This window comes from Pangasianodon hypophthalmus, chromosome 23, assembly GCF_027358585.1.
Source record: "Pangasianodon hypophthalmus isolate fPanHyp1 chromosome 23, fPanHyp1.pri, whole genome shotgun sequence".
Classification (NCBI taxonomy): domain Eukaryota; kingdom Metazoa; phylum Chordata; class Actinopteri; order Siluriformes; family Pangasiidae; genus Pangasianodon; species Pangasianodon hypophthalmus.
Genome location: NC_069732.1, coordinates 8,266,472 through 8,289,456, shown reverse-complemented (window position 1 = coordinate 8,289,456; position 22,985 = coordinate 8,266,472). Strand labels below are relative to the sequence as shown.

The following is a 22,985-nucleotide window of genomic DNA, read 5'->3' as shown; positions in this document are numbered from 1 at the left end:
CTTCCTGTTTTCATATACAGAGCTGAGGTGAAGTGGACATGGCCTAAAATGGAAGGGTTTTTTTTTTTCTTTTTGTTTGCGCAATTTAATATGAACCCTACACTATATTCCTCAAAACATTATCCTAATGTATTCATACGAGGCTACATCCCTATTTACCATGTTCATTTGTTCTTTTATTTATTAATTTCAGTAAATGCTTTATTCTGGTCAGGTTTGCTGCGGTTTAAATTACTAATGTGTTTATATTTTGGGAAACAGAACCAACTAAGTTCATTAGACAATAAGGCATAAAAAAGCAGTCCTGCACACACCACTAGTTCTGGGTGTTGATGCGGGAGGATGTGTCCATTGAAAAGGACAAAATGGCAAACAATTGTGTAGCTCTCACTACGTACTTGGGCTCCTCTTCATCCTCTATTCCAATCAAGTCCATCAGTTTGTCATTTCTCCTTTAATTTTCTGTATGAATTATTATTGCTAAATTAGGGCATTGAGAGTGGATCTCCCAACTGATCTGGAAATCACTGATTGACATCCTGAACCTCAGGAGATTGTGTGTGTCTGATTAGGAATTATAAAGCTGAGATTCAGTTTGAAGGCAGATGGAAACAGTTGATAATTTTGTATTATGATGTATTTCATATTTTGCTCATTTATCTGCTTTACTGAGGTAAAAATGACATAGATTACATTATGGCTTAAAGGGCAGATTTTTTAAAGCCATTAAATAAAATGACACTGCAAACCCCAAAATGCTTAGTTTTGACAAAACTGACAGATTTTGAATTTTGTCTTAGGACAATACTTTAAGGCATACACAGTCTGCAGAATTACGGTGCAAAAACAATAGAATAGCATACACAAAATACTTACCATTCCTTTACTAAAATCATTCTTTCAAGAACTATTTATTTTTACTAATGATATTTTTACTAATGATATTTTCTCTCAGAGACACATGAGGCAATATGATTGGTAAACCTAAAGAATATTTAGAATAAATGTAATTGTGAGAGGATGGTTTGATTAAAATTGATTCACAGCCGTATAGCTGCTTAGCGTCAGATAACAGAGGAACATGCAAATGCAGCTTTTCCTTATTAAACAAAATAAGCACAAAACAAAGTCAAGACAAGAACGAAGAAACTAGCAACGCAAGAACTGGGAACAAAACCACAGCAGGGCATGAACACAAAGCAACATTCTAACAAAACTACAGACACAAAGCCACTAAGGGGTGAAAACTCTGACTTTATATAGGGCACTAAGGGGAAACACAAAACAGGTATCAGTGCTCAGGGGAGACGTGTGATTTGCTGGGGCTAATGGGAGTTGTAGTTCTTTGCTATTTCCCTAATGACATGGCTTACTTATCCCTCCCTCTAGTGGTTTGGAGCTGATAATAAAAAATCAAGCAGGATTTCAAAGTAATGAAGTATGAAATGTGATTTCACTTTTCCCCTCAACACTATATTGATTTAAAATCTCTAGGTCATTAAATTGTACCGTATATAATACAAAAATCATCTAAAAAACACAATACCTTTAAAATGGTTCACAACTGATTACAACACATGAACTTTAAAAGATTTATTTTTGTGTTCACTGTTAAGCATTACAGATAATCATCATTTTAATAGTGATCAGATTGAATGTAACAGATTTATATTCAGCTGAAAAGATGTTCCTCACTAAATGCAGAATGGCATTAGATTCAACAGCCTTTATTTGATCCTAGCAGGTTACACTGTTATACGGTGCACAGTCAGTGCACTTATTCCATACACAGTTTTTATTTTCTCTTTGTTTTAATTTCTCTCATCTTACACATCAGGTATTATCTTTCTGAAACAAACAAACAAACCAAAAATCACAATTACACGTACAGTTGTGATGTACATCACAATCACAATCACAATTACAGTACATAAAATGACAATTACAAATCAGCACTCAGCAATTTATGGGTATAATAATGTGCTGTGAAATGTTTTTATTAGCCAAGATTGAATGTTCCAAACAACAGTAAGAAACCAGCAGGACAAAGTCTGGTATGGCTTCTACTTATGTTATAATTAACAGTTCCTTAATTTTTATAGACCAACGTATCACTCCAGAACCAAATGTTGGTGTTTGGTCCAGCTCCACTCTCTGGGCTTTTGATCCTACAGAGAGGATAATTTCAACCAAAGAGACCACAGCCTCTTGTTCTCCCACGACCAAAGTTGCCAAAGTAGTAGATTTGGAGACACAGGCAGGCCCATAGTGTGTAATGTCTGAGCCTAGAAAAAAACTTTTTTGACCAACATATTTTAATCCATAGTCCTATTTTACAACGTGGCCCAGACTCAAGAGAATTGAAATAAACAAAACCATTCTTTAACTGGTGAAATGTCTAAAAACATTACTTGTAAGTACTGTAACTTGTAAAATGGAACAAAATATTGCTGAGTGCCTTTCATTATGTGTAATTTCTTGTCAAAATGAAAGTTTTTTTGCAACAATTAAACCAACAAACTACGGTGCGCTGCAGATTAATCTCCACCAGTTTTACAGTTCCTCAGTGAGAAGCCAGATAGCACACCAAGCCTGTACACCACCTTTTCAGGTCTGGGTAGAGTCATGACTTGCTTCAGGTAACATCCATGTCTGCAATAACAAAAAACATGGACTTAAATGCCTTTGTAAAAACAGCCAAACACACTCACAAATAGATAAGTATGTCACTGTTATGAAATATTTTTAAGTTTAGTTTGTGCTTCTTTATCAAGTTACTGTGTTCAAGTGAGCTTATTTTACAGCACTACAATCCAGATTATATTATATATTTACCTGATACTCTCATCATGGTAAGTTGGTAGGACATAAGTGTAAAAATGGCAATCTGGGTCTTTTGTGCACATTTCTTTGCAGATCTCAGACGTGTCCGTTTTAAAATCACGGTAATCATAGCCCAAGAAGTGGAGGCCCTGGTAGGGTGTTGTTGCCCAAACTTTGGGAGAAAAACAATTAAGACATTTAAGAGGAGTCCAGGCAAAGCATGATAGGTTAAACTGTAGGGTCTTAGCATGCTCAAGTAGAAAACAAACCATTTGAGGGCTTGCAATGTCGTGTTGGAAATCCAGAAAAAAGTTCTTCTTCTCTAGCTGGCACTAGCTGGCTTACGTCTTGAGTATACTTCAGGAAGCAATGCATATTGATCCTGAGGGGAAAAACAGTTTTAAATTATTCAAGGCATTGGAACATTGACTTTCATTCTTTTGTGATGCATTTCAGTCTGTCTTTCAGAGCAATGTCACTAGGGGTAAAACTAAATAAATAAATAAATAAAATACAGAGAAACCAGCCCTTATGTAATGCATTTAGGAAATAAACTATGGATGAAAACCAGTTTCCTAAAACTTTCCTACGCATTACTGGTCCCAAATCATTAGTGTATAAATTCACAGACCTTGCCATTAACATTGATGGGATGATATGATTCTCACCACTGTAGTGTAGAAATATTCCAATATTCGCTCAACTCAGTTCATTTCTAAAGATGATTCTCTTTCAGAAGCCATAGGATTTAGGAGATTGTGTTTTAGAAAGCGATTGGTATAGACAGCACAAAAGGAAGACTTAAAGTAGATTAAAATGTAAATGAATATGCTTGGAGCTTGGAGGATAGGTAGTTTTTCCATTGTTCATATTTTAAATTACTTTTCCATAATATTTGACAAGGGCAAATGTGGCCTGTTTAGATGCAGTTATTTTCGGATTTATTCAAAAAGTCTTACAAAAAGTGTTTATTAGACTCCTTTTTCTAAGTAGCACTTACTTCGGATCACTGGAATAACTGAAAGTTGTGTATGTGAAATGGGTGCAGTGGGGATGTCTGCTACACAGGAACTGACAGTGTTGAGGTGAGGCAGCAGGAACATTCTCAAAGTCATTTCCTCTGTAGTGTGTGTTGGCAAAGATCTCCTCCTTACATTCTATGATGGAATGTAATGAAAAGAAAGTGAATATGATTACGTTAAATTACAATTCTGATATTAATTATAATATTTATAGAATTATATACCAACATATACCATGAGAAAAACTGCTTACCTTCTTCTTTAGTCTTATACAATGAATCTGGAAAACCTGACACAAGACCAGGTGTTTTTATGAGGACTGATGGTATTGGAACGTTCCAGCGGAATTTTAGAAAGCATCTTTTCCTGCACAGAGATCAGCAACTTTAACTTGTAAAAATGCACACAGTGGGCCATATTCAGTGGTAAATTAGGTGCATATATTGAGGAGTTAATACTGAAATTGTGAGATAATCACACTAGTGGCATGAGTCTAGTGGCATGTTTCAGTTACTTGTGATTCTGACATTGAACTTAAATTAAAATTTCTTGCATGATGTCCTCTCACAAATAGATAAATATGTCATTGCTCTAAAATGAGTTGGTTATTTTAAGATTTTAAAAAATTTTTATCTTGTGCTACTTTATCAAGTTATTGTTTTCAACTGAGTTTATTTTTTCAGCACTACAATAAAGATTATATTATATATTTACCTGTTACTCTCATCATGGTAAGTTGGTAGGGCATAAGTGTAAAATTGGCAATCTGGATCTTTTGTACACATTTCTCGACAAATCTCAGATGTGTCCGTTTTAAAATCACGGTAATCATAGCCCAAGAAGTCGAGGCCTTCATAGCGTGTTGTTGCCCAAACTTGGGAAGAAAAAAGAATAAATTAAGCAAAGACCAGCCAAAATATGAGTAGGGGTTAAACTGTAGGCTCTTAGCATGCTCAAGTAGAAAAAAAAAAAATCAAACCATTTGAGGGCTTGCAATTTCGTGTTGGAAATCCAGAAAAAAGTTCTTCTTCTGTAACTGGCACGAGCTGGTTTACATTCTGCGTATGCTTCAGGAAGCAATGCATATTGATCCTGTAGGGAAAAAAAATCAGTTTTAAAATATTCACGGCATTTGAATATTGACTTTCACTCTTTTGTGATGCATTTCAGTCTGTCCTTCAGAGCAAATACACCGGGGTGAAAAAATACTAAGAAATTATACTTAAGTGAAAGTATAGATAGCATGACAAAATCTTAGTTAAAAGTGGAAGTATCCATCCAAAAAAATTACTCAGATGAAAGTAAAATAGTAGCTACATTTAAGTGCACTCAAGTGTTCAAATATAAAGAGTAAATTTTAGCTGAGAAAAATGTTAGCCTTTCTTTCATGTGAAAAGTAACTTTTATTACTCATCTAAAAGTGTAAGATTATTTTCATTTTAAAGCATCTGTGCCATTTTGCCTGCAAACATCATTCAATCTCTCTAAGCTTGCTAGTCATATACATGACTAACACTATGTAATTTGCAAATGAATTATTCAGAAGATAAATATCATGGAAATAGCCAATAATTATGATTAGTTAGAATTTGACTTGTTGCCTAGCTAAATTAAGTTAGTTACTGGAGCTGATATTAGTCCAATCTGGCCATAGCAGGGAAAATAGACTAAAGTAGTTAAACATAGCCAGTTAACATTATCAAATTAGTGACATTTATACGAACATGATTTTTTCACATTATATGGTATCCATGCCTACTAAGGAGGCAAAGAAGACACCTTATTTTATACGAGTCTTTGCTTACTCCAGCAGATTGAAACATTTTACTGAGGTAGGGCCGGGGCACTCATCCTCAGGTTCAACACTGTAGGCTTGGGGCTTATCCACCTTGGAACACATGTGGATAGCTATAGCATTAACTACAATGTGTTGCATTTGTAAATCATTCATTTCCTAAATTTCAGCCATTGGTGTTACAGACTCTTGCCTGGTTCAGATCTTATCCCACTAACAGACACTTTATTGCTATTATTTAAATGCTATCCTTGGATCCCACTATACTTTACAATCTTTCTTTTCACTGATCCAACCAGGCTTTATGTAATGTATTTAGGACATAAACTATGGATGAAAACCAGTTTCCTAAAACTTTCCTAAGCATTACTGGTCCCAAATCATTAGTGTATAAATTCACAGACCTTGCCATTAACATTGATAGGATAATATGATTCTCACCACTGTAGTGTAGAAATATTCCAATACTCGCTTAACAACTCTGATTTCTAAAAAATGAATCACCCTCAGAAGCAATAGAATTTAAGAGATTGTGTTTTCATAAGATTGTCATGACCAAAGCCCTACTGACAGCACTAAAGGAAGACGTGAAGTAGATTAAAATGTAAATTAATATGCTTGGAGGTGTAGAAGACAGGTAATTTTTCCATTGTTCATTTTTGCTTCAATTACATATTTTAAATTACTCTTCCATAATATTTGACAAGGACAAATATGGCCTGTTTAGATGCAGTTATTTTTGGATTTATTCAAAAAGTCTTACAGATGTGTTTATTAGACTCCTTTTTCTAAGTAGCACTTACTCAGGCTTAGTAGAATATTTTGAAGTTGTGTATGTGAAATGGGTGCAGTGGGGATGTCTGCTACACAGGAACTGACAGTGTTCAGGTGAGGCAGCAGGAACATTCTCAAAGTCATTTCCTCTGTAGTGTATGTTGGCAAAGATCTCCTCCTTACATTCTATGACGGAATGTAAAAAAAAGAAAGTCAAAAATGATTATGCTTATTATAATTAATTATAGAATTATACATCAACACATATCATGAGAGAAATTGCTTACTTTCTTTAAATCCATTAGTCTTTTGCAATGAATCTGGAAAACCTGACACAAGACCAGGTGTTTTTTTGAGGACTGATGGTATTGGAACATTCCAGCGGAATTTTAGAAAGCATTTTTTCCTGCACAGAGATCAGCAACTTTAACTTGTAAAAATGCACACAGTGGGCCATATTCAGTGTTAAATTAAGTGCATATATTGAGGAGTTAATACTGAAATTGTGAGATAATCACACAGAATTGAGAATTTCAGTTACTTGTGATTCCAACCTTGAATTTAAATCAAAATTTCTTGCATGATGTCTTCTCACAAATAGATAAATATGTCATTGTTCTAAAATGAGTAGGTTTTTTAAATAAAGATTTTTAATTTTATCTTGTGCTACTTTATCAAGTTAATGTTTTCAACTGAGTTTATTTTACAGCACTACAATAGAGATTATATTATATAGTTACCTGATGCCCTCATCACGGTAAGAGGGTAGGACATAACTGTAAAATTGGCAATCTGGGTCTTTTGTGCACATTTCTCGACAGATCTCGGATGTGTCCGTTTTAAAATCACGGTAATCATGGCCCAAGAAGTGGAGGCCTTCATAGCGTGTTGTTGCCCAAACTTGGAGACAAAAAACAATAAATTAAAGAGAAGACCAGGCAAAGCATGATCAGTCAATCTGTAGCGTCTTAGCATGCTCAAGTAGAAAAAAAATCAAACCATTTGAGGGCTTGCAATTTCGTGTTGGAAATCCAGAAAAAAGTTCTTCTTCTGTAACTGACACGAGCTGATTTATATTCTGCGTATGCTTCAGGAAGCAATGCATATTGATCCTGTGGAGAAAATCAGTTTTAAAATATTCACAGCATTTGAACAGAGACTGTCACTCTTTTGTGGTGCATTTCAGTCTGTCTTTCAGAACAAAGACACCAGTGCTGAAAAGAATGCTCAGAAATTACACTTAAAAAAAAGTATACTATATAAAGTATATCATAGTAGATACTATGACAAAATCTTAGTTAAAAATGACATTAACAGTTAACATTAACAAATTAGTGAAATTTATCTCAACATGCTATTTCTAATTAGATGGAGTCTGTGCCTCATTATGTATGCGTCTTTGCTTACTCTAGCATATTGAAACATGTTCCTAAGGTAGGGCCAGGTTGTTCATCCTCAAGTTCAACACTGCAGCCTTGTGGCTTATGCGACTTCAAATATTATCCATCTTCGAACACGCATGGATAGTTGTACCAGTAACTACATTGTGTAGCATGAGAAGGTAATCGCAGATGATGAACTAGCACAATCGTTTTTTCATAATTGAATAACTCAACTGGATGCTGAACTGAAACTGATGGATACTAAACTGAACTCTCATCACCTCTTCCACTCTCCCAAATACCCCACTTGGATCCCACTACATTCTTTCTTTTCACTGATCCAACCAGCCCTTATATAATGCATTTAGGACAAGCTATGGATGAAAAACAGTTTCCTAAAACTTTAGTAAGCATTACTGGTCCCAAATCATTAGTGTATAAATTCACAGACCTTGCTAGTAACATTGATGGGATAATATGATTCTCACCACTGTAGTGTAGGAATATTCAACTACTCACAATTATTAAATTGCAATTTAAAAACTGCAAATTCTTAAAGCCCTGCATGTCTACTTTCATATGAGCCATTACTGTCGCACTACTGTGGAGTGTGACATCACAAAGAAATTCAATGATCAACATGGGCACCCCCTCAAAACATGTGGGAAATTCAATTTTTCAGCCTCTGGTAAAAAGAGCCAAGAGACAGGGCAGAGTCAAACTGAGCAGGGTCAATACCAGAAAATCCATTTTTTGCAAACAAATCCAAACCACAATTCAAAAACGTAGTCAGAGAACAAGGCAGGGTCAAAATACCAAAAATCAGAAAGGCAAACAGGTCCAAAGATTTAAGCAGAGACAAAACAAAAAGAGAGATAGGCAAGGTCATACACAAGACAGCTGTCCAACCAACACGGCTCACAAGAATGGCAGGCAAACTGTAGGGCTTTGCGATGTGTCTGAGAATCCATGTGGTTTCTCAGGGTTTCTCAGGGTAGCGGAGTATGGGAGTGGTTGTGAATCTTTGTTTCAGGGATTGGAATGCATGTTCAACATCAGGGTTCCACCTCAGGCTCTTGGGTTTCCATTTGAGAAGGGAAGTCAAGGGGGCAGTCACTGTGCTGAATCCTCAGATGAAACACCAGTACAAGTTTGGAAAAGCCGAGGAAGCATTGCAGGTCCTTTTCCGTTTTGGGCTGCAGCCAAGACATGACTGCTTCTACCTTCATTTGATCTATCTCCACCCTCTTCTCATCCAAGAGGTTCCCTAGGAACTTGACTGAAGTTTCATGAAATTCACACTTCTTCAGCTTAACATACAGATGGTTTTCAAGGAGTATTTTCAGGACAGCTCATACCTGTAGAACACATTCCTTTTCCGACTTGGAGTAGATGAAGGTATTGTCAATGTGAATTACAACACGGGAATTCAGGAAGTCTTGGAGTACTTCATTAATGAATGCCTGGAACACAGATGGAGCATTTACAAGACCATATGGCATCACCAGCTATTCATAGTGACATGCGTTATTGATGAACGGCATCTTCCACTTGTCACTCTCTCTGATGCAGATCAAATTATATGCACTTCGCAGGTCAAGTTTAGTGAAAAACTTTGCTCCTCTCACCAGTTCAATAGTGGAAGGAACTAGTGTTAGAGGATAGCAGTATTTCACTGTGAAGGCATTCAATCCCTAGTAATCAATACAAGGTCTGAGTATGCCATATTTTTTCTCCACAAAGAACCCGGCAGTGGCGGGTAGGGTAGAGGGATGAATGTAGTCTTGAGCCAGGACTTCGGTGATGCATTCCTTCCATAGCCTTAGTTTCTGGAAGAGATAGTGGATAAGCTTGTCCCCTAGGGGGCATTTTACCTACAAGAAGGTCTATGGTATAGTTCCATAAACTAAACACTTCTGCTAGATCAGTGTAGGGTTCTGTGATTTTCACCTCATTCTAGATTTCTGGGCTTTCTATGCATGCAGAATGACAGTTGTTAAAGCACATTTCATTCCAGGCATTGAACTCACTTTGTTTCCAGGAGATTTGTGGATCATGGGTAAACAGCCAGGGGAAGCCTAGAACAATGGGGTTAAGGGGTGATTTGGTGACCATAAACAAGAGTGTTTCAATATGTAATATGCCAGTGTGCATTCGGAGAAGGAGTTGGAATGCCATCAACAGCTTTATCAAGGTGCCTGTGAGAGGGACAAGAAAGATGTTAAGCATCTGAGCCATGGTCTCATCCATAAAATTACCAGCCACCCCAGAGTCATCATGGGGTCAAAGGTTGCAGTAGCCCAGGTTAATGCCCTTCCAGTTAGCGGGGTGACCACCTGGTGAATTTTATCAATATCCCTCACAACTTGTGATGGTGTGCTGGCAAATGATGGCACATTTCATTAGAAATCTTTTTTTTTTTCAAACCACAATCCAAAAAGTCAGAAAACAAGTGGTCAAAATACCAAAAAAATCAGTAAGCTGAAGAGGCCCAAAGGATTAGGTAAAGACAAAAACAAAATGAGGCAAGGTCATACACAAGATAGCAATCTAACAAGCACAGGTCACAGCTCACAGGAATGGCGGGCAAACTGTAAGTCTTCGCAGTGTGTCTGAGAGTCCATTTACTTTTCATGGAACCCAACAGGAAATGAGTAGGATAACCCTATTATAAGGAGGGTGCCCTCTGGTGATCTGGAGGAGAAACATCTGTGCTAGATGTTACACTTTAACACCTCAGTTAATTTCTAAAAGTGAATTGCCCTTGGATTCCATAGCATTTACAAGATTGTGTTTTCATAAGATTGTCATAACCAAAGCCCTACTGATGGCCCCAAAGTAAGACTTAAAGAAGATTAACGTGTAAAATAATATGTTTGAAGGTGTAGAGGACAGGTAGTTTTTTTAACCTAGCCAGTTAACATTGGATTTATTCAAAATGTCTTACAGATGTGTTTATTAGACTCCTTTTTCTAAGTAGCACTTACTCAGGCTTAGTAGAATATTTTGAAGTTGTGTATGTGAAATGGGTGCAGTGGGGATGTCTGCTACACAGGAACTGACAGTGTTGAGGTGAGGCAGCAGGAACATTCTCAAAGTCATTTCCTCTGTAGTGTATGTTGGCAAAGATCTCCTCCTTACATTCTATGATGGATGTAAAGAAAAGAACGTGAAAAACAATTATGTTTATTAAACTTATGATAGTAATTTGAACATTTATACAATTATATACCAACATATACAGTGAGAAGAACGGCTTACCTTCTTTAGTCTTATACAATGAATCTGAAAAACCTGACACAAGACCAGATGTTTTTTTGAGGACTGATGGTATTGGAACGTTCCAGCGGAATTTTAGAAAGCATCTTTTCCTGCACAGAGATCAGCAACTTTAACTTGTAAAAATACACTAGGATACACACAGTAGGTTAATACTGAAATTGTGAGATAAGTACAAAGAGTGGAATTTAAGTACAAAGAGTGGAGTTATTCTCAATACTGACCTTGAACTTAAATAAAAATTTCTTGCATGATGTCCACTCATAAATAGATTTTTAATTTGATTCTGTGCTACTTTGTCAAGTTATTGTTTTTGACTGATCTTATTTTACAGCACTACAATACAGATTATATTATATATTTACCTGATACTCTCATCATGGTAAGTTGGTAGGGCATAAGTGTAAAAATGGCAATCTGGATCTTTTGTACACATTTCTTGACAAATCTCAGATGTGTCCGTTTTAAAATCACGGTAATCATGGCCCAAGAAATGAAGGCCTTCATAGCGTGTTGTTGCCCAAACTTGGGGAGAAAAACATAAATAAATTAAGCAAAGACCACGCAAAGCATGATAGGTTAAACTGTAGGCTCTTAGCATGCTCAAGTAGAAAACGAACCATTTGAGGGCTTGCAATTTCGTGTTGGAAATCCAGAAAAAAGTTCTCCTTCTGTAAATGGCACGAGCTGGTTTACATTCTGCGTATGCTTCAGGAAGCAATGCATATTGATGCTGTAGGGGAAAAAAATCAGTTTTAAAATATTCAGGGCATTTGAATATTGACTTTCACTCTTTTGTGATGCATTTCAGTCTGTCCTTCAGAGCAAATACACCGGGGTGAAAAAATACTAAGAAATTATACTTAAGTGAAAGTATAGATAGCATGACAAATCTTAGTTAAAAGTGGAAGTATCCAGCCAAAAATGTACTCAAGTGAAATTAAGAATAGTAACTACTTTTAAATACACTCAAGTATTAAAAATATAAAAAGTAAATTTTAATTGAGCAAAATAAGTTAGTCATGTTTTTATTTGAAAAGTAACCTCTATTACTTATCTAAAGTTGTTGGAAGATGATTTTTAATCATCATATGCATGACTAACACTACGTAGTTTGCTAATTAATTAATTGGAGAATATATATCATGTAAATAGCCAATAATTTTAAGTAGCTAAAATCTGACTTGCTGCCTAGCCAATTTGTTGTTTACTGCAATCGATGCTAGTCTAACCTGGCATTAGCAAGGACTTAAGCCAGTTAGCAATTTATCTCAAGATGGAGTCAATGCCTTCCAGGGAGGCAAAGAAGACACCTTATTTTAGATGGGTCTTTGCTTACTCCAGCATATTGAAATATTTTACTGAGGTAGATCTGGGGTGCTCATCCTAAAGTTCAACACTGCAGGCTTATGGCTTATCCATCTTCAAATTGTATCTATCGCTGTAGTGCAGAAACATTCCACTGCTCCCTTAAATCCTCAGTTAATTTCTACAAATACAATCACCCTTGGATGCCATAGCATCTAAGAGATTGTGTTTTCACAAGATCGTCATGACCAAAGACCAACTGATGACAACAAAGGGAGACTTAAAGTAGATTAAAATGTAAATTAATATACTGTACTTGGAGGTGTAGAAGACAGGCAGTATTTCCATTGTTCATTTTTCTTCAATTACATATTTTAAATTATTGTACCATAAAATTTGACAAGGACAAATTTGAACTGTTTGGATGCAGTTATTTTTGATTTTACCCAAAAAGTCTTACAGATGTGTTTATTAGACTCCTTTTTCTAAGTAGCACTTACTTCGGATCACTGGAATAACTGAAAGTTGTGTATGTGAAATGGGTGCAGCGGGGATGTGTGCTACACAGGAACTGACAGTGTTCAGGTGAGGCAGCAGGAACATTCTCAAAGTCATTTCCTCTGTAGTGTATGTTGGCAAAGATCTCCTCCTTACATTCTATGATGGAATGTAATGAAAAAGAAAGTGAAAAATGATTATGTTTGTTAAAATTATTATATTAATTATAACATTTATAGAATTATACACCAACACATATCATGAGAGAAATTGCTTACTTTCTTTAAATCCATTAGTCTTTTGCAATGAAGCTGAAAAACCTGACACAAGACCAGGTGTTTTTTTGAGGACTGATGGTATTGGAACAGTCCAGCGGAATTTTAGAAAGCATTTTTTCCTGCACAGAGATCAGCAACTTTAACTTGTAAAAATGCACACAGTGGGCCATATTCAGTGTTAAATTAAGTGCATATATTGAGGAGTTAATACTGAAATTGTGAGATAATCACACAGAATTGAGAATTTCAGTTACTTGTGATTCCAACCTGGAACTTCAATCAAAATTTCTTGCATGATGTCCTCTCACAAATAGATAAATATGTCATTGTTCTAAAATGAGTAGGTTTTTTAAATAAAAAATTTTAATTTTATCTTGTGCTACTTTGTCAAGTTAATGTTTTCAACTGAGCTTACTTTAAAGGACTACAATATAGATTATATTATATAGTTACCTGATGCCCTCATCATGGTAAGTTGGTAGGGCATAAGTGTAAAAATGGCAATCTGGGTCTTTTGTGCACATTTCTCGACAGATCTCAGATGTGTCCGTTTTAAAATCACGGTAATCATGGCCCAAGAAATCGAGGCCTTCATAGCGTGTTGTTGCCCAAACTTTGGAAGAAAAATGAGAATTAAGTGGACACCAGGCAAAGCATGATCAGTCAGACTGTAGGCTCTTAGCATGCTCAAGTAGAAAAAAAATCAAACCATTTGAGGGCTTGCAATTTCGTGTTGGAAATCCAGAAAAAAGTTCTTCTTCTGTAACTGACACGAGCTGGTTTATATTCTGCGTATGCTTCAGGAAGCAATGCATATTGATGCTGTGGAGAAAATCAGTTTTAATATATTCAGGGCATTTAAGCATAGACTTTCACTCTTTTGTGGTGCATTTCAGTCTGTCTTTCAGAACAAAGACACAAGGGGTGAAAAAAAAACTGACAAATTATATTTAAATGAAAGTATAGATAGCATGACAAAATTTTACTTAGATAAAAGTAGAAGCATCCAGCCAAAAATGTACGCAAGTGAAAGTGCAATTTACACTAATGTATTAAAAATATAAGAAGTAAACTTAGGAAAATAAGATAATGCCATATTTTAATGTGAAAAGTAACTTTTATTACTTATCTAAAACTGTTGAAAAGATGAATTTCGTTTTAAAGCAATGATGCCTTTTTTCTTGAAGACAAAGATCAATCTCAAGGTGTTTGCTAGTCATAGGCATTACTAACACTATGTAGCTTGCTCATGAATTAATTAGAAGTTAAATATCATGAAAACAGCCAATATTTATGATTAGCTTGCATTTGCCTTGCTGCCTAGCCAATATTATATTAGCTATATATTATATTATATTATATTATATTAGTTACTGGAAATGATGCTAGTCCAACTTCGCATTAACAAAGAAAACAGGCTAACCTATTTAAATATAGCCTCATAAAGTTAGTGCAATTTATCTCAACATGCTTTTTCAAATGAGATGGAGTCCATGACTTCTAGGGAGGCAGAGAAGACACCTTATTTTATATGAGTCTTTGCTTACTCCAGCATACTGAAACATTTTACTGAGGTAGGGCCGGGGCACTCATCCATAAGTTCAACTCTGCAGGCTTGGGGCTTATCCACCTTCGAACGTGCATTTCAACCAGCCATTATGTAATGTATTTAGGACATAAACTATGGATGAAAACCAGTTTCCTAAAACTTTCCTAAGCATTACTGGTCCCAAATCATTAGCGTACAAATTCACAGACCTTGCCATTAACATTGATAGGATAATATGATTCTCAGCCCTGTTTCGTAGAAACATTCTACTACTCCCTTAACAACTCAGTTCATTTCTAAAACTGAGTCACCCTTGGATGCCATAGCAGAGATTGTGTTTTCATAAGATTGTCATGACCAAAGCCCTATTGACAGCAAGAGTTAAATTAGATTAAAATGTAAATTAATATGTTTGGAGATGTACAAGTACATAGTTTTTCCATTGTTCATTTTTGCTTCGAATTAATATTTTAAATTACTGTTAAAATAAATAAAATCTGACATGGAGAATTTTGGCCTGTTTGGATGCAGTTATTTTTGGATTTAGCACTTTTGGAGAAGTAGCACTTACTCGGGCTCAGTAGAATATTTTGAAGTTGTGTATGTGAAATGGGTGCAGTGGGGATGTCTGCTACACAGGAACTGACAGTGTTGAGGTGAGGCAGCAGGAACATTCTCAAAGTCATTTCCTCTGTAGTGTGTGTTGGCAAAGATCTCCTCCTTACATTCTATGATGGAATGTAATGAAAAAAAAAGAAAGTGAAAAAACTAAATTACAATTCTGATATTAATGATAGCATTTATAGAATTATATACCAACACATGTCATGAGAGGAACGGCTTACCTTCTTTAGAATTATACAATGAATCTGAAAAACCTGACACAAGACCAGGTGTTTTTATGAGGACTGATGGTATTGGAACGTTCCAGCCGAATTTTAGAAAGCATTTTTTCCTGCACAGAGATCAGCAACTTTAACTTGTAAAAATGCACTAGGATACACACAGTTTGTCATATTCAGTGTTCAGTTAAGCACATATTTTAAAGAGTTAATAGTGAAATTGTGAGATAAGCACACAGATTGTACTGGCATGTTTCAGGTACTTGTGATTCTGACATGGAACTTAAATCAAAATTTCTTGTGTGATGTTCACTCAGTAGCCCAGTGATGCTAATTCTGTATCTTTTCAGTAAGTCAGATAAGTTGATTCAATTCACCAATAAGAGCTGACTCTTTGCAGTGCCTGAGTGGCTCCTTGTCATTTTTTTTCTTTAAACAGGTTATTATATTTTGACCAGTGAATGCCCTTCTTTGCCTAAATATGTCTGAAATTGTTCTCTACCTTTCTTATTAACAAAATAACATTACTATCTCAGGCCACTATCACTCAGGACACAAGCTATATTAAATCCAGTGCCAATATCTGACTATTTGCTGTAACAACAAAATTCTACCCTGAAATTCAGGTTTAAGGTAAATAAAGATAAATAAAGGTAAATAAAGTAAATAACATTCCACACATAAATATTGACATATTGTTTGGACTTGTTTTTCTGAATATCGTTAATATGGTCTAGTAATTTTAAAACGATGCTTTTTACCTTGTTTCTGCATCTGGGAAGGTCTCTGTTGTGAATGAAAAAAATTTGCAGTCTGGATCACGGGTGCATTGCTTCTGGCAGTCATCAGAAGTATTTAAGGTCAGCTGGAGATAGTCTGATCCTGTGAAATCTACATCTTGATATGTAGATGACAGACAGGCATCTGAGGAGATGAAAAATAAAGCAATTTTTTAATTCTTTATAGTACAGGCACATATGACATTTAGCATCACAAAACATCTGTAATACAAAAACAAAACAGTTTAGTGTCTTATAATAGTACACCAGGAGTTGTAGTCACAAACTAAAGAATTGTTTAACCTTAACGTTTTGACAAAAAAAAAATGTTGGACTCACGTGTTTTGTAGTCCTGATGCTTGAGTTTGAAGCCTGAGGTCACACCCTTCAGGTCTGCAACCTGAGACGGGAATCCGGTGGCTGTGTGCTTCAGGTAGCAGTAGAATTTCCTTTAAAAGTAAGCAGTTTTAATGTGTTGTTGACTTACTGCATTGTCTGATGAATGCAGAATTAACACCATACACATTAACACCATACAGCATAAACTTCTTGGCTTATATATGCTACAAAACAGCTTGCTCACAGATGGTCACCTTAAAACGAGTCCCTTCTGCCAATATCATCAACGTTAAAGTCAACTATACAAGTTTTTCTGAAATATTAGAAGTTAAATATAAAGACAGAATCCATCTCATCTTTAAAGAACATCTGACCATTTAGAGAGGTTTTTTCTGTGTTACTTCGATTGGACCATAAATAAGTGTTACTAAAACAAATAGTTTGGCACGATGATATGGTACTATTATTTAAAGAAATAGAAAAAAAACATTTTACATTACAATTTAAATAACTTTTGTTTGTTGACTTGTTTTCCTGAAATATTAGCATGGTGTAAGAAAGTCATTGTTTCTTATGATGAACAAATATTTTGTGTCACATTTTCAAATGATTTTAATTACTGACCTTGACACACAACCATGATTATTGTAAAATAATTTCCTGTCACATGACATTTTAGTAAATCAATTTTATTTTCAAAAATTGTTTACTTTTTTTTTCAAAAGTAATACAAGGTGCCAGACTTTTACAAAATTGTTGTTGTAAGATTTTCATAATTCCTGCTGAGATCTGAGCAGAAACATGACTGTCTGAGGGAGGGAGGGAGGGAGGGAGGGAGGGAAGGAGAGGATGAGTTGAATGTCATCTGAATAGCAGTAGTATGAAAACCCATGTGAGGATATGACCTCACCAAGAGATTGAGTATAGAGGGAGAACAGAAGAGGACCAAGTACTGAGCCTTGTGGGGAGATAGAGTGGAGGTTTCGGCAAGTGGGAGAGAAATATTGATAGCTGATTTTAGGCAGGATAGGGAGGGTGATGGTGAAGGATACCAACTGATGATCGGAGATGTGGAGTGAGGTAGCATTGATGTCTGTAGATGGAGAGGGGTGACTGAAGACCAGATCCAGGACATTTCCTCCCTTGTGTGTGGGAGGGCAGCTGTTGAATGTTAGGGTGAAGGAATGTAGAAGAGGAAGAAGGCAAGAGGACAGAAGCTTGTCAAGAAGGGAGGTCGAAGTCTCCAAGGACAGTAAGAGGGGTGCTGTCAGTAGGGAAAAGCCTGAGAAGCATGTCCATTTCTTCAAGTAAGTCTCATAGGTGACAGTGATGAGAAGGTTGATAGGAGAGGTAAATGCATGGAATTCGACGGATGAGATTTTGAGGTGAGACAGGGAGAGGGGTGTGAAGCACCATCTCGGAGACAACAGCAAACCTGTACCACCACCCCTGCTAGGTTCTCGTGGAGTGTGAGAGAAAGCATAAGCATAAGCAGAGGATAGAGCAGCCAGTGTACCCGAGTTCTGTGGAGAGATCCAGGTCTCAGTTAGTGTCATAAAGTGAAGAGAGTAATGGGAAGCTAAAGCTGAGATGAAATCAGCTTTACAGCAGACTGGCAGTTTCAGAGCCCACCTACCACCGCTGTTAGAGATTGAGACAACAGTGGAAGGTAGATGGTTACTGGTAGTTCAGCCTCTGGTTTGTGGATAAGAGCTTCTGGGTCTGTGAGATGTGATGACAGAGATGCAGACAGATACAGAGAGTATGATGCACATGTCCCCAGCCCAGTCAGGTGTGAGGTCAGTGAGTTTAAGTAGAGTTGAGAGGGAACTGGTGACACTAATTGAACAAGAAGAGGTAACAAGCACTACTAAACACTTTCTAACTAAATTTAACCTTCTAACCATTGCAGAATTTGCTTCTGACCCCTACAGACACTCGGATAGCCTTCAGTATATCTTAGTAAGCCCTTAGTAATTCATACCTTAAGGGAAACTGATACCTGAGACAACTAATTAGCATAGACAAACAGACACTTCCAAAGAACACTACAGAATCAACAATACTAGTGGCATGAATCTAGATCCAACAAGTAGAGTCATGTAGATAGTACACAAAAGTCAGAATCCTACCTAAACAGTAGAGAATAAATTGAAGATAGAACAACTTAAAGCAATATCTCTGAAATGTCTATAGTTTTCACTATGTCTACTGTCTAACCTGTTGTCTTTGCTCCAATCAGCTCGGATAAATGTGAAGAATAAACAGGAATGGTGCTGTGTGCAGGCGAGCTGACAGTGCTGGGCATCTGGGGAGTAAATCTGCAGAACATCATCTCCACGGAAGTCCACATCCACCTTCAGCTCTTGGCCTGCAGAAAGCCCAACAATGCGGAATATTTGCACAATCTATTTGTAATTGCATAATAATTGATAAATTATCATGTTAAAATAAGTACACTCAGTTTAATCCATCCGCTTCACAAAGTAAAAGCATTAGAGCACTAAACAATGTGCAATATACAAAATAAATCACTTCTGTATTTTGCAGTATTAAATGACTGTCATTTAATATAATTAATAATACTACCTTTACTGAAGGAATCTGGGAAAACAGACCCCAGCACAATCAACAAGTATATTCTCATCCTTCTTGCAAATACATTCACTGTATCTGCTTTATATATAATAAGCCACAGGTAGGATGGTCTTTGGAATCACAGGTTCCAAAAGTTCAAGTTTAAAGAAAGTCCCACGTGTCACGTTAAAATAAATACACCACTCACCATTTGAATGGTAAGTCAGTGAACTGTAAAATAATCATTAACTGGTTCCAAAGTTGCAGGCTTCTCACAGGAATACCTTCCATATTGTTTGTTGGGATTGAAGTGGGTCTGCTTGTGGATTTGGAGACTTGAAGACTATATATACACTATATTACCAAAAGTATTGGGTCACCCATCCAAATGATCAGAATCAGGTGTCCTAATCACTTGGCCTGGCCACAGGTGTATAAAATCAAGCACTTAGGCATGCAGACTGTTTTTACAAACATTTGTGAAAGAATGGGCCGCTCTCAGGAGCTCAGTGAATTCCAGCGTGGAACTGTCATAGGATGCCACCTGTGCAACAAATCCAGTCATGAAATTTCCTCGCTCCTAAATATTCCACAGTCAACTGTCAGCTTTATCATAACAAAAGGGAAGAGTTTGGGAACAACAGCAACTCGGCCACGAAGTGGTAGGCCACGTAAACTGACGGAGAGGGGTCAGCGGATGCTGAAGCGCATAGTGCAAAGAGGTCGTCGACTTTCTTCACAGTCAATTGCTACAGAGCTCCAAACTTCATGTGACCTTCAGATTAGCCCAAGTACAGTACGCAGAGAGCTTCATGGAATGGTTTTCCATGGCCGAGCAGCTGCATCCAAGCCACACATCACCAAGTGCAATGCAAAGCGTCGGATGCAGTGGTGTAAAGCACGCCGCCACTGGACTCTAGAGCAGTGGAGATGCGTTCTCTGGAGTGATGAATCACGCTTTTCCATCTGGCAATCTGATGGACGAGTCTGGGTTTGGAGGTTGCCAGGAGAACGGTACATTTCGGACTGCATTGTGCCGAGTGTGAAATTTGGTGGAGGAGGAATTATGGTGTGGGGTTGTTTTTCAGGAGTTGGGCTTGGCCCCTTAGTTCCAGTGAAAGGAACTTTGAATGCTTCAGGATACCAAAACATTTTGGACAATTCCATGCTCCCAACCTTGTGGGAACAGTTTGGAGCGGGCTCCTTCCTCTTCCAACATGACTGCGCACCAGTGCACAAAGTAAGGTCCATAAAGACATGGATGACAGAGTCTGGTGTGGATGAACGTGACTGGCCTGCACAGAGTCCTGACCTGAACCCGATAGAACACCTTTGGGATGAATTAGAGCGGAGACTGAGAGCCAGGCCTTCTCGACCAACATCAGTGTGTGACCTCACCAATGCGCTTTTGGAAGAATGGTCAAAAATTCCTATAAACACACTCCTCAACCTTGTGGACAGCCTTCCCAGAAGAGTTGAAGCTGTAATAGCTGCAAAAGGTGGACCGACATCATATTGAACCCTATGGGTTAGGAATGGGATGGCACTTAAGTTCATATGTGAGTCAAGGCAGGTGACCGAATACTTTTGGTAATATAGTGTATATATATATATATATATATATATATATATGAAAAGCAGTGATGTGCCTTCAAATATAATGAAATTAAATGTTTCTACATTAAAAATACTATAAAGAGCAGTAAACAGTAATAAATGAAACAAAGTCAATATTTGGTGTGCCGACCCTTTGCTTAAAAAAAAAATAGTCATCTCAGGTATAATTTGTGCAGTTTTACAAGGAAATGAGCTGTAAGTGTTACTGAGCATCTTGCAGAAGCAGCCACAGTTTTTCTGGAGACTTTGGCTGTAGCACTTGCTTCTTATTTTTGCAGCAAAACCCAGCAGCCTTCATTCTGTTTTTTGTCTGAAAAGTTTTCTCTTACATAATATGCTACTTTCTTTACTGATATATAAAAATGTTTCTGTAACATTTAATTTTGTGCTGGAAAACTAAAGTTTGGAAATCTAAAAAATTTTTGCACTGACTCAAAATATACACACTGTACAGGGCAGTTATGTTGGCAAAGGGTTGCACATACGTACTAGATGCAGGGGTGCCAATAATTCGGACATATGGATTTGTAAAAAAAAAAAATCATAAGAGTTTTTTATACTTAGAATAAATTAGCTTAAATTAAAGGCTATGTTTCTCTTCTATCTTCAGTGTGAGATTAAGCTAATTAACCATAAATACATTTTTCATGAACATTTTGCCCAATTATCTTATAAAGATTCAAAAATAATCTTCCATTATCATACTGGTTACAGCTCCTTACACTTCTGTCCTTAAAGTGAAATGGCAAATTTGCTTACGTGTTTTTTTCAAAGTTTGTGTCTCTGACCTTCCCACATTTGTACTTTTCTTTTGACTTTTGTACTTCACATTTGACTCAGCAAATACAAAGTTCGAAATATGTCAATAAATACACACCCCACTGATTGGCAAATAGGAGTTAGTAAATAGTGTAATGATTAAAACAAACTATTACTAGCTGGCAACAAAATGCATATTATCATAATAATTTTTTGTTGAAATTGTCATTATAATTTCTCATTGCCAAAAGCTTCTTCTTCATCTTCAGTCCTTTACCTCAGGCATATAAAATCTCTGATCTCTGCTCAGTAAAATTCTAAACAGCATTTAAGCCCAGGTCTCTGGTTTTTTTTTTTTTTTGTTTTGTTTTATTTGTCTATGTATAAATATATATATATATATATATATATATATATATATATATATATATATATGTACTTTATACACACACACACACACACAGCACAAAAAACACATCATTCACTTTTTTATAGTCGACCACAAATGGACTTCATTTGTTGCACTCTCTTTTTAATCCATCTGTATTTCCTGCTGGTTCAGTGGCATTTTCACACACATTGTGTTCACAAATTTGGGCCATCATTTCCACATTTCATGACCCCTCTTAGCACAACTATGATGTCAAAATGCTTATTTTCCTGACTTCAATTAAAAGCTTTAAAATCCTGCTCTATTACAAAAATATTAATGTCACCCTTTCGTTGCTTGTGCAGTGCTACGTGTTGTGTAACACCACTCTCTGCATGGGCTCTGAAAAAAGCGATTCAGAGGTTCCATAATCATGAAAAAACAGAGTGTGATTTTTACACCAAAGAATTATTAGAATTACTTAAATGCTTGAAGTTCTCTACTGAATTAATTCATGTAAATATGTGGCTAAAACCCAATGTGTATATAATACATTACTGTGCAAAAATCTTAGGTACCCAATTTTTTTTAAATACAAATTGTGTTACAGACGTTTATTTTATGACTTCTGCATTATTGAGTCAGCACAAAAACATTTTAGATTTCCAAATATTACTTTTCCAACAAAAAAAATAAACTTTACAGGAAAATGTGTGTATATCAGTAAAGAAAGCAATATATTACATAATACGCCACTTTTCAGACAAAAAAACAATAATAAAGGTTGTCAGGTTTTAGTGACAGAAGCAGGTGTGACAGTTAAAGTCTCCAGAAGAACTGTGGCAGATTCTCCAAGATGCTCAGTAAAGCCTACTAACCAATTCCCTTTAGAAAACTGCACAAACTGGACACATATTTTAATTATGTTTTATTTGTATTTAAGCTTAGCATGAAGCAAATAAGTAAATAACCAAATTTGTAAAGTTTACATAAA

At 36.4% G+C, this 22,985-nt stretch overlaps 1 protein-coding gene across 1 annotated transcript in view; it reads right to left on the bottom strand.

Moving 5' to 3' along the window:
- LOC113536074 (uncharacterized) overlaps nucleotides 1–19,416 on the bottom strand; it is a 30,698-nt gene extending 11,282 nt beyond the window's left edge. Inside the window, exons 1-26 of the mRNA XM_053228689.1 lie at nucleotides 19,258–19,416; nucleotides 18,889–19,039; nucleotides 16,669–16,778; nucleotides 16,312–16,474; nucleotides 15,554–15,663; nucleotides 15,280–15,436; nucleotides 13,869–13,981; nucleotides 13,613–13,772; nucleotides 13,160–13,278; nucleotides 12,884–13,040; nucleotides 11,696–11,808; nucleotides 11,441–11,600; nucleotides 11,058–11,167; nucleotides 10,784–10,940; nucleotides 7,414–7,526; nucleotides 7,155–7,314; nucleotides 6,702–6,820; nucleotides 6,444–6,600; nucleotides 4,825–4,937; nucleotides 4,560–4,719; nucleotides 4,099–4,211; nucleotides 3,824–3,980; nucleotides 3,093–3,205; nucleotides 2,836–2,995; nucleotides 2,588–2,652; nucleotides 2,109–2,168 (exon numbers count right to left, since the gene is read on the bottom strand). Of these exons, the coding sequence (XP_053084664.1) occupies nucleotides 2,109–2,168; nucleotides 2,588–2,652; nucleotides 2,836–2,995; nucleotides 3,093–3,205; nucleotides 3,824–3,980; nucleotides 4,099–4,211; nucleotides 4,560–4,719; nucleotides 4,825–4,937; nucleotides 6,444–6,600; nucleotides 6,702–6,820; nucleotides 7,155–7,314; nucleotides 7,414–7,526; nucleotides 10,784–10,940; nucleotides 11,058–11,167; nucleotides 11,441–11,600; nucleotides 11,696–11,808; nucleotides 12,884–13,040; nucleotides 13,160–13,278; nucleotides 13,613–13,772; nucleotides 13,869–13,981; nucleotides 15,280–15,436; nucleotides 15,554–15,663; nucleotides 16,312–16,474; nucleotides 16,669–16,778; nucleotides 18,889–19,039; nucleotides 19,258–19,315 (3,328 nt within the window). The 5' untranslated portion in view covers nucleotides 19,316–19,416. The remainder of the gene's footprint in view (nucleotides 1–2,108; nucleotides 2,169–2,587; nucleotides 2,653–2,835; nucleotides 2,996–3,092; nucleotides 3,206–3,823; nucleotides 3,981–4,098; nucleotides 4,212–4,559; nucleotides 4,720–4,824; nucleotides 4,938–6,443; nucleotides 6,601–6,701; nucleotides 6,821–7,154; nucleotides 7,315–7,413; nucleotides 7,527–10,783; nucleotides 10,941–11,057; nucleotides 11,168–11,440; nucleotides 11,601–11,695; nucleotides 11,809–12,883; nucleotides 13,041–13,159; nucleotides 13,279–13,612; nucleotides 13,773–13,868; nucleotides 13,982–15,279; nucleotides 15,437–15,553; nucleotides 15,664–16,311; nucleotides 16,475–16,668; nucleotides 16,779–18,888; nucleotides 19,040–19,257) is intronic.
- Nucleotides 19,417–22,985: the final 3,569 nt, after the last annotated feature.